The following is a 12,118-nucleotide window of genomic DNA, read 5'->3' as shown; positions in this document are numbered from 1 at the left end:
GCTAAACACTAATCATTTCAGAAATGAAAAAATCTTCGGTATACATTTGAGAATACAGCATTTATCCTATGAGAAACCCAGGAGGTTTACCTCCTAAATATCCCAAAGAGCTTGATGATCATGTTTGATAACTAGACGATGTTTTCATTAAAAAACAACAAAAAATTAACATTTGCACAAGAACGGGTGATGGGTTATTACCAGACCCTCAACAGAAGTGCATGAGCATCATTTTACAATTAAAAAAATATTTATTTAACTAACCGTCATTACATATCCCCTCAGAACTCCAATATTTCCTCCAGAGAAGGCCACCCAAAACTTGATACATACACCGGAGCTACTTGTAGCCCGAAGAGACGGGGATACCAACTGGGCTTTTATGCCAGTCTGTCTGGGACTTAGGTCACCAAAATACAGGTAGGTACCTAAAGGTATGGAAAATATACATGAAATATATAAAATCTAAACATATCCATGTTTGGTTTATCTTTAATAGAATATGGTGAGTGATTTTATGTGAAAAATATTTAGATAAATCTTAAATATTCAGAGGAATCTAAACTAAAGACAATCTCACAACAATTTACTTTAGGCAAAACTTGATCCCACTAATGCAATACAAGTTTGCAATTTCACACCAGTTTTAATTATGATTAATCTTTAGATCCAACACAGATTAGATCCAACACAAAAACTCAGTTTAAGTGGAATGTACAAGCTGGAATGTACAAGCACAAAGTTTAATAATTTTGTTTTTGGAACTAGAATCGGCAAGAAAAGATACAACTTTTTCACCAAGTTTCACAACTTTTACATGAATGAACACAAAACTAAGACTTATTAATATGAGAAAAAAAATCACAGATTTTATTTTATAAACTGCATGAACCTGTAGAGACATTACTTTCAAGAATATCTGGATGTCTATTTTACTTCTATGCAATGTGTCATATGTCAACATAGGTTGATAGTAGAGACACCTAATATAAAAACTATGAAATGGTTTTGTGAAATCTCATGTCAATGACACCATATGATGACAAACAAGAGGTCCATGTGGGGCTAATATTGCTCAACGGACTTACATAACTTAAGAGTGAACCAATTTACTAAGCAGGCTAATGCAGTAAGGTGTTGTAAGTATACAACCCTATGTAAATAAATACTCTTACCTCAAACTTTATATCATTTCATGATATGAAGCTATATAACAATCTTACAAAATTTTGCATGAGAAATAACATCTCCAGAGTGCTAAAAAGTTCAGCCAATCTGATTCAAGATCATATCATTAATATGCATGATTCTCTCTCATAATCATGATCCTCTTTGATCTTGATGATATAGCCCAGTTACCAAGTTTGATGAAATCCTATGATAAAAAAAGCCTCTAGATTGGAAAAATGCTCAGGAAATAGATGCATGATTATCTCATTAATATGAATGGATCTAACTCAAAATAAAACTTTTCCCAGCTCTGGACAATGTAAATTTAATTCATATTTGATCACAATCTAACCATAAAAAGACCTACAGCGTAGAGGCAAGCTCATCAAATCAGCCACAGAATAACTCCATTAATATCCTTGAAACTCACCCCTTGCATAAATTATGCAGATCATGGTAATGGAAATCTATATTCCATTTGGATGAAAATTGAACATGAAAAACAGCATAAAGAGTGGTAATAAAATCAGCTAATCAGATATAAGATCAACGTTATTAATATGCAAGTTCACTAATTATCAAAATCATCCAAGATCATGATGAGATAATCTCATATTCCAAGCTTAATCCTAATCAGATCAAATATATGGCCTCCAAAAAGAAAACAAGCTCAGCCAATCAGCCATGTCAATCTTGCTCATTACTGAATTCATCTAAGATTTTGATGATACAAGTCTATATTCCAAAGTTGAGAATAACTACATAAAAATGTATAACCTCCAAAATGGAAAAAAGCTCAGCCAATCAGATACAAGATCAGATCATGAATATGCATTATTATTACTCATTATCAAGCTCCTTTGAGATCTTGATTAAATAAGCTTACGGTCCAAGTTTCATCATAAATATGTCATCCATGTTGGCAACAAGCAATGGTTGACAGATGAATGACACCTGATGGATGCAGAGTTATACAATCAGCCTTTGGTTCAGGTGAGTTGAAAAACATGAAATGCATTCATGGAACAAAAATATCCCACCACTGCCTGAAAACTGACCAAAAAATGGCAAAACTTAACTAAGATATGCCAACTGGATGGACTAATGGATGGACAAGTGTAATACTATACGTCCTACCATTGATAACATGAGGCATAACAAATCAACAGTTTGACAGCACAGAATTCATGGATATACATAACAATGTACTGACCTCTTCCCAATCCCAAAGTGTGATCTCCTCTAGGGTGGGAGGCTGGACCAACGTACACACCATTCATGCGGATCCAGTCAAAGTTATCAGTCTTAGAATTGGACCATCCACACAAATCTTTCTCAAAGTCACAGTTGCCTAAAAAGAGAAGGAAAAAGAGGCTGATGTGTGGCAACAGAAGCTTAAGCTTAAATAACATATTTAAAAAGTTCCATTCTTTGATGCATAATTAAATGTTTGATTATCTATCCATAATGAATGAAGAGTTGTTTGATACTTACATGACTGATCAATTATTAACATTTGGATACAATGAAAGCAAAATATTTTGGACATAGTGAAAGCAAAATATTTTCAGTATTCTGTAAAATTCCCATGTAACCTTTTCTCTCCCTAAAAAAATTAATTTGTTATTGAAATTAACTCTGATGAAATTTGACAATCCAAATTTAACTCTGATAAAATTTGGCCAATCTACATCCAACATGACACACCTGAAGAATAGTACTCTACAATTTACATTATGGAGTAGCACATCACCTGAGAAAAATGTAGATTCAAACTGAATAAAATAATAGCTTATAAACAAATAATAGCTAAATTTGCCATGTCAAATTAATGATCTGGCTCCAATTCACCAATTAAATCTTAAAGATATATGACTAGACTTTAGAAATTTGATTGATCAATTTTGAGTCAGACCAGGACTCCAGCCAATCAGATCACTAGATTCTAGCTTTAAGTGTAAATCCATAATCAGTTTTTGGGTAAAATCCAAACCAGGTCTCTTAAACATTTTAACCATGGTGACCTTTACCTGTGACTTTTGAAAAAGCAAGGAACAGGGCTCCATTATGTCTCTGGGCAAATGTTTGTTCTAATCTGGTTTAAATTTTTCTCTGTACTTATTTTGAATCCTTACTGGAAATGGCCTCACTTTAACTAATGTATTTATTCTAATTTGGGCTCCCTTTTTTAAAGCAAATTTCATATTTGAGAGCACCTGTATCAAGAAAATTTAACAATTTTGGGGGAGCCATCTTCAGAGATTTAAACTTTCACTGGTCAAGTACCATTTCTAAAGTGAAAAATATTATAATAACTGCATGATTACATTTACACATTTTATTCATTCTTAATGCATGAAAACTGAGTTGCTGACCATGATTTTTTATTTGGTAAGTGTACATGTTGGTCTCCCTGACTCCTTATGTGGACACAGAATTAGTAACAGACAATTCAATATGCCCATCTAATGACAGGAATATTAAAAAACATTAAACTCTCCTCTTACACTGAGATTTTATCACTTGTATTTTTTAATTTAGCTAAAGTATCAACATTTTGGATTTAACCATTAATGTTAAAAATTCAAGCACAAAGGTGCCTAATCCTATGGATCAAAAACTTTATTAAATAAAATCTGCTGTTATATTATAAATTTAACACAGATACACTTGTTGGTACTTATAACGTAAGTGAATGGACCCTAACAATATATTTCTTTTCTAAATCAGTTCTACATTAAGGCAACTAATTCTACATAGAATAAATGTTATTTTTAGCATTTTCATGGTACCCTGCAGTTCTCCATGCTCAAAGTCACAGCTGCTTGTAGCTACCATTGTGAGAGCTGTCTTAACGCTCCCTTAGATGTACTGTACAAGAAAGCATCATGACAGCTGACACAAGAAGCAGCATTCAGGCAATGACAGCTGTTACTATACAGTGTGTGTGTGCATGCAAACATGCATGCATGTGTGTGTGCACATGTGTGTGTGTGTGTGCACACGCACACGTGTGCATGTGTGTCAGCAACCCTAAATATCCATATTTGTCAAATGAGTCCAAAATGACTGTTAACTTGATATGCTGGACTTAAGACATAATGTGCCCATAATTATAACTTAACAACTGCCCATGATGTGTAGACATTTCATGTGTCTCTCACATCATGTTGTTTTTTTCAACTACACTGTATGGCAGTGTCAGTGCATATTAGATCTATAGACAAAAATATGTGTAGCCTAGGCCATAATTAAATAGAAGAGACATTAGCAACAATAAACCTACATTATTATCATCCTCTGACGCTTGTTTGAGGACATGGTCACTTAAAACTTTATCATCCAATCTGTCCAAAAATGACCATCAATTAAGAATAATGTATTTTAAATGTAGCAATTTTGCTTGTTGTCAAATAATTTTTTTTTAAACAGAGTGGAATAAATTCTGTTCTTCAGTGAAATTCCATAGCTTAGCTTTCTAAAAGAAACAAATCTTTTCTAAATAGTTTAATAAAATTAGTAAAGAATGGAAGGATAATACCATCTGTACTTGCTTATAAGTCAAGTCAAACTGCAACAATAAAGATCCTGATGTGCCTTGGCATAATGCACCTGCAGATCAGGGTCTATGCTGTTTGTTCTTCTGATTACTCCTAACAAACTGCACAGACCCAGATCTGCATGTGCATTATGTGATGGCAAATCTGGGTCTGTGCAGTCTGCATTTGGACTCATCTTATAAGTGAGCACAGATGGTACTAAAGCCAAAGGGCGGTGAAACTGCAATGTAAATGATGATGTTGTATTTGTATTTATTTTTGCTCAATTTAACATGTGCATGCAGATCATTCCAGTTTAAAAGAATTTACTCTCCACTCCTAAATGCTCTAGACTAAGAATTAGTACATGTACCTTATGAAAATGACTGATAGATGCTAGTCTAATTACCACCAGACGTTTTACTGACTTTTTCATTATTTTCATTTTGTCCATGTCTGAGACCTGTGGTAGAGTCTGGAACAGCTTCTTCATGTAATAAAATTGTTACCTTGGGTAGGGCATGATGGTAGCACTTTGATGTCATCAATAGCCATGTCAGAGTATACAGGTCCACCAATGACTCCCTCAAAAACCACCTGGATAAGAAAATTGTATGAAATTTTGTGAATTTATTATTATCATTATGGATTATCAATTTTAGCAAATTTCAAGGTCACTCTGGGCCATAAATGTAGAGATCCAACAAACAATCTTTCTGTGGAAACAATTGGAACCCAGCCCCAATCCATAAACAATCATTTTTTTATGGAAACATCCAAAACCCTACCCATAGTCCATAAACAATTATTTTTCTAGGAAATATTTGGAACCCAGCCCCAGTCCATAAACAATCATTTTCCCAAGGAAAATTCATATACAATCATTTTTCTATATAAAAATTTGAAACACTGCCCAAATTTACAAATTTATGTACCATTCAAAATATAAATTTTTGCAAAATTGGGAAAGCATATACCAATGAAAACATAAATGAATTCTAGTATGCCAATATTACACTTAGTCTACATTGATTTATTTGACACACCTCTCCCTCAATAACTTGTGCACAATGCGGTCCACAAACATAGACTGCACTATAAGCAAGGGCGCATGTTACCAAGGGACCTCCAAATTTTTTTAAAATTTTCTTTCACAACAAGAAAACCGGGTGGGGAAGGGGGGGCAATGTTAGGAACTGTGCTGTTTAATGAATGAATCCTCATTGTACAATCACATCAATAACAATTTTTAATAACGCGCTTTTGCTAATGAAGTTGTTCATTATTCATTTAAAATAACATTTATTATCAAAATGTCCAACATGTGAAAGATCGTTCCAACTGGTTTCAACAACCATCATGTGTACACAAAAAATCTGTGTATTATGTTGCTGCTTTTCGTTTTCTTGATGAGTCTGGTTCCCCTAATGGTGTTTAATAGTAACCTGCCAAATCGGGAGTCCCTAGTGCAGGGAACTAGACTAACTGTTCATACACCACCAAACAAGATTCTTTTTATTCAAAACACATGACATTTATTTCGTGACACAATCATCTACGTCAAACTCAATTTGTTCAATTAGTACAATATTGATGTCATGACTTAATTGGAAGTAATAATGAAACTTCTTATCCTTGAGGATATCTCTAAGTGCCAGTTCTCTGAATTCTCTGAAACTTGCTTGCCCAAATTGGTCCGTATCTGTGAAACCAAGCTCTTTATTTTATGAAGTATTCATTTTGCTTGGCTGCCTTGCTATCTTTGATCACAGTTGTGAAAGAGTCAGTTAATTTAAGATAGTTTATGTTACATACACAATAACATTTAAAACAGTGTCTGATTGATCAAATGAAGTGAGTTCACCTGACATGCGACCAGGGACGTTAGATTTTAAGTTTGTAGGATTTTCATGCCTTTTAACTTTTCTTTTATTCCACCTCCTTTATTTTATTCAAAAGACATAATTAGCATGATAATACAAAGGAGGCCAGCTTTTAATTCAGTGCAACAATGCAACAAATACTTCCTCAAGTCAGTTATTAAAACACAGTTGGCACTTTGTTCTCAGAGAAATGCTCGCGGATATAGATGTTACAGTAGACTGACCCATTTTACATTTTTTTTACAAGAGAACACATTGCATTTTTGATGATTACACTTAAAAGGAACTAAAAGATAGAAAAAGAACACAAATTTGAATTAATTTTTTTAATTTAATTTGTATCTATTTATTAGAGTACTGCCTCCACTCGGCGTAAGTGACATTTTCATTGATCAAACTTTCCTTACATATTGTTAATTGCAGTGTACTAGGAATGTCGTTTGGAAAGAAAATATAAAAAATTCTATGACCTATTTTTAAATTTGATATTTCAAAGTTTCCGTTACCAATTTTGATTGGGATTTTCTTCAAGTTCAAAAAATAGGGATCAATTTTTGGGGTATTTTCTTGTTTAAAAAATGGGATATTCTCCCAAACCCTCATAGTAAGTGGGCTCGTGAGTTATCAGGCACGAGTTATTGAGGGAGTGGTGTGTTTATTTTATATCATTTAAAAATGACTAAGCTCCCACATGATCAAGTCATGCTATATTTATCAACTGTATGTATGTATGTATGTATGTATGTATGTACGCACATATGAAAAAGGATTTAATGTCATATCTGCTCAACACTGGCCACATGGTGCCAATTAAAAGTTCATAGTTCGAAAAATGTAATTATAATGAAGGATACAAAAATTTCAAGAAGATATCTCCATCTAAGTAAATTTGAACAAGATCCGATAAAAGGTGATGATGTTAAAACTCTTGTAAACAGTATATAAAATAAACGGTATATAAAATAAGTGGTATATAAAATAAAATATACAGGTAACAAGTATAAAATCCTTAAAATACAAGACTTGGTCAAAAAATTTATATAAACTAAATTCCATCAAAATAGTCATAGATTTTCTCCAATGATGCATCATAATATAGGTCCTTTATCAAATTCACATAAAAAAATTTCTGGTTTACAAGACGGATACACTCCTGAAGAATCTGCTCCAATGTCAGAGGTATGCACTCCGGACAAGGTTTACCATTCCAGAGTTATGCATGAGTCAAGTATACATGTCCTATATAAAAAACCATTTCATCTCAATACAATGAAAAAATTAATTACTAAATTATAAAGCTCCCTCTTTATACAATGCTATTTATGAAACCCAGTAAGCGTAACCAGTCTTATAAATGATGTCACATTATAATGAATTATGTTCCCCTATCGCTGTACCATAACAGTACATATAAAAACAAATATAGAAAATGTTCTGATGTGAAACTACATTTTGACTGATTCTCAACAGCTAAGAACTAAATTCCTGAGAAATATAAATGAACATCAGAACAAAATGTAACCAATAGGATCCATGACTATACCAACATTACATGAGAGCAGCGGTATACTGAGGGGTGTTATGGTGAATGACCACTGAACGTGATCCATGACATACAAACAGAATATGAGGGCAATGGTATATTGAAGGGTGTTGTACTCAGGGAGCATGAATACTTTGTAAATTACAGACTTTCACTTACACTAAACTGCTGTAGATTTGGCAGGGCAACTAATGCATTTCTCCACACATTGCCCTGGTTGCCCGTCTTGTACCATACAGGATTGCCCAGTGCAGGGGAACCAGTAGAGTTCTGTGCAGTGTAGATGTTAAGTGTGCCTATTGTGCTGCCATACATGTTATACCAGAAGGAAAGACATGAGCCAGCTGCTGGTGTTGTTATGGGAGACCATAATCTGGCAATGTCACCACTTCGTCTAGGTGCAGATGCCTCTGTGTACATGTAATGGCCTGAAAATACATTCAGAACAGACTGAAATGTAAACTTGGCTTGTGTACAAAAAATATCCCTGCACTCCTCCACTTTCTCTCACCTACCTCCAAGTCAAGTCATCATAAAAGGATGCCAATAAACCTTAGGGACTCTCTCTCTCTCTCTCTCTCTCTCTCTCTCTCTCTCTCTATATATATATATATATATAATGATCCCCCCCATTTCCAATATACTATGAAAAGCACTGGGATACAAAAACTAATATAATTACAATAATTGTGGGAACTGCAGTGAAGCTAAGTTAGAAATAATATAAGCAGCTAACAAACGATCATAACTCTGTTAATAGATAAGCTAGTTTAAATGCTCAAAGAGCAAATCAACACCTGTCACCAGCAATTTTTCACATATCCAGAAAATGTGGAACATTAACTACGAAATATTTTCATAAAAGTGATATCTAATATTTTATCATTATCAATTTAGCAAAAAATTGTTTTAACAAACTGGGCCACAAAATTGTTCAGTTTGCTACTTATTGTGGAGGGCAAGTGACATTTTTACGTGCCCTGCATCTATTTTGCTCATCCAAAAATGTACATACTTACCTTGCTTACATAATGATGGTGATATAATAGCATGAGTACATTTGTAAAGGAAGACATTTACTAATGAAATGGAAAACTGGTAATTAAACCCAGATGAGGTCATAATAACATAATGCAAAATGATTTCTTTGAGACATGAACATGGTTACTGACACATTTTCCAAAAAACAAATGAATGCGAGTTCAACATCACTGCTTTAAATTATGATGCAGAAACCAAAAATACAATTTAACTAAGCTGTTTCATGAATATAAAATCCAAAAAGAAAATATGGGAGTCATTGGGTGAAGTAAGTGTGTCAATCAATCAAGAGCTATAACTCTGATAAACAAAGATGCAGAATTCTGATGTTCATACTCGTGTCAAATGTTTGAAAAGCAATAATAATTATGGGAATTACTGTGCATAAATGATGGGGGGGGGCACTCAAGGGCTATAACTCTGTTTAAATGAAATAGAACACTGGCATTCAAATTCATCCATAGTTTCATCAATATCAAATTGATGGATATGCAGTGATAATTAAAAAGGAGTGATTGTGCCTAAAGTTGGTGGGTAGGTGTGACAATCAGGGATTAAATCCCCTAAGCAATAATTAAAGCTTACCAGAAGCAGTCCCATAGGTGTGATCTGAGTCAGGTCCTGTTAACAATGTTGTTGTTCCCTGGCTGTTCCTAGTCCAATCAAAATTATCGGTCATATCCTGTGTATATCCACACATCTGAGTGATCTCAAAGTCACAATTTATGTTACTAGTGCCTGGAGCTGCTGTACCTAAAATCAACCCCAAAAGTACCTTAAAATGTGTCTCTCTATATACAGGGAAAACAGACGCGCGCGCGCGTGTGTGTGTGTGTGTGTGTGTGTGTGTGTGTGTGTGTGTGTGTGTGTGTGTGTGTGTGTGTGTGTGTGTGTGTGTGTGTGTATATGCATGTGGGATGTTGGATTTAACAGAAAGTAAGTACAATACTGGATATATTCTGCTGATTAAAAACTAAACTCCAAATATATAAAGGTAAAATTTATTACATTTTAGAAAGATAAACCCTTAAACATGAACATACATATATCCTCCTAAAAAATAAATGATAAAGGTGAGAAAATTCAAATTCATATAAAAAAAAGTAATACATGACGAGAAAAAGACAAGGGTCAACTTTTATCATATAAATTGCACTTCTTCAAAAGGTTAAATATTTTCACTGGTGGTACATCATCAGAAAGTTTGTTAATTCAATTCACATCAACAAACTTCAGTTGATACACTCAACAAGAGAATGGGTTACACTCTCACTGGCAAGGTATCACTCTGGTAAAAGTTCATCCTTTAGGAAGTGTACCTAGGTCAGGATGATTTGCAAGCTGGTCAGTACATGAAACAAGCCAAAGGAAAATTTTAACTGTACTAACGTCCTGTATATCTGGAGTAAGCCTTCCAGTCTGCTCCCCTACTTCTGCTCGCCACAGCATGAGAGAGAGAGAGAGAGAGAGATGTCAAAAGATTTATCATTTCTTGTCCTTAAAGTATTAAAGAATTACTTTTGTTACACACAGTGGTACCAATGCATAGGATAATGTATGAAACAGAGAATGAAACAAACTACATACCTTGTATGCACTGTCCTGGTGTCAGCATTACATCATCAACAGCAATGTCTCCCAGGTAACTGATGCCTCGAGTTGCCTCAAACACCACCTGAAATTTAAAATGGTTCTCTGATAAAGAAAAAGAATTGTCTTGAAAGACAGAGAATGGTCTGAATATCTTGTGTAATCACTGGTACTAACTCTGCTAAATTACAATGACATTTATATTTATTTACAAGTAAAAAGGAAGGAAGAGTTTTTCTTCTCAAAAGAGATTTGACTTGCTCTGATATTTAATTGTGATATCCAAAGCAAAAAATGGATGCTTCAGTGTGTTTCTAGATGTGTCATTGAGTTCTTTAATATGTTGTATCTCCATCTCTCTTAAATGAGTTATTATTCCATTCTAGAAAAATATTTTAAATGAGTGCAATAATTTTCAAATTGGTTACAGATACCATATATATTTGTATACAAGTCCAACTGCAAAGATCATGGACCCTTATCTGCCATCACATAAGTACATACAAGATTCATACAAAGAGTAATGTAAAATATTATAGGTGAGTACATGTTATAATAAATGTTTATAAGAGTACTGACTTAAACAAAATCATACAAGCAATTACTTCTGTAGATGTTGACTAAGATGCTTTCTGAAAGCTGACTTTACATAAGATGGTATGGAATTCCATAATTTTATAATCTCATAGTCTGTTTTATTGGGAGGATATTTCTTACATTTGTGATAGCTGTATTTCCACCACCTGGGATCTGTACTGTGCCCTTAATCCATTGATTTCCTTGCGTCCCACTTCTGGTCCACACTGGTGCACCCAGGTTGGTGTTCTGGGCAAAATACACATTCAGGGTATTGATGTGTGCTCCATACATGTGATAGTAGAAGGTCAAACACTGGGCACCAGCATTGATACGGGGACTTATCAGCCTTGCTTTATCACCCGGTCGCTGTGGTGCTGAGGTCTCAATATATACATAGTAACCATCTGAAATGATGAAAGGAAACATTTACAGAATAGGACATAATAAATATTTTCCTATGCACAGCAAGGCAAATGTTGGTATTAGATGAAAAGCATCTCTATCTTTCTCCTCACACAATTTACACAATAAACTCAAGGAAAAATAAAAGACGACCAGACTAAATGCAAATTTTCTTTGACCAAGATCATGATCCATAAGGTAAAAGAAAATGAAACATGTCAAAGAATGAATTTCCTTAGGTTCATAATGATTGATGACAATTATAATATGAATCGATCATGGGATTTAGGAAATTTAAGCAAATGAGGAGTTTTACAAAACTTTTTAACAAGTATTGGGAACCACAATCTCATGTATATGATAACCATAAC

The 12,118-nt window shown here is 34.0% G+C and overlaps 1 protein-coding gene across 1 annotated transcript in view; it reads right to left on the bottom strand.

Annotated features, from left to right (window-relative positions):
• Positions 1-12,118, bottom strand: part of LOC149785045 (MAM and LDL-receptor class A domain-containing protein 2-like) — a 349,170-nt gene that overhangs the window by 196,963 nt on the left and 140,089 nt on the right. Inside the window, exons 60-66 of the mRNA XM_089931272.1 lie at positions 11,484-11,749; positions 10,764-10,851; positions 9,762-9,929; positions 8,295-8,563; positions 5,219-5,306; positions 2,384-2,521; positions 265-428 (exon numbers count right to left, since the gene is read on the bottom strand). Coding sequence (XP_089787398.1) covers positions 265-428; positions 2,384-2,521; positions 5,219-5,306; positions 8,295-8,563; positions 9,762-9,929; positions 10,764-10,851; positions 11,484-11,749 — 1,181 coding nt within the window. The remainder of the gene's footprint in view (positions 1-264; positions 429-2,383; positions 2,522-5,218; positions 5,307-8,294; positions 8,564-9,761; positions 9,930-10,763; positions 10,852-11,483; positions 11,750-12,118) is intronic.

This window comes from Sinohyriopsis cumingii, chromosome 13 (genome assembly GCF_028554795.1).
Source record: "Sinohyriopsis cumingii isolate HCF-2022 chromosome 13, ASM2855479v2, whole genome shotgun sequence".
Classification (NCBI taxonomy): Eukaryota; Metazoa; Mollusca; class Bivalvia; order Unionida; family Unionidae; genus Sinohyriopsis; species Sinohyriopsis cumingii.
This window is presented reverse-complemented; position numbering and strand designations above follow the sequence as displayed.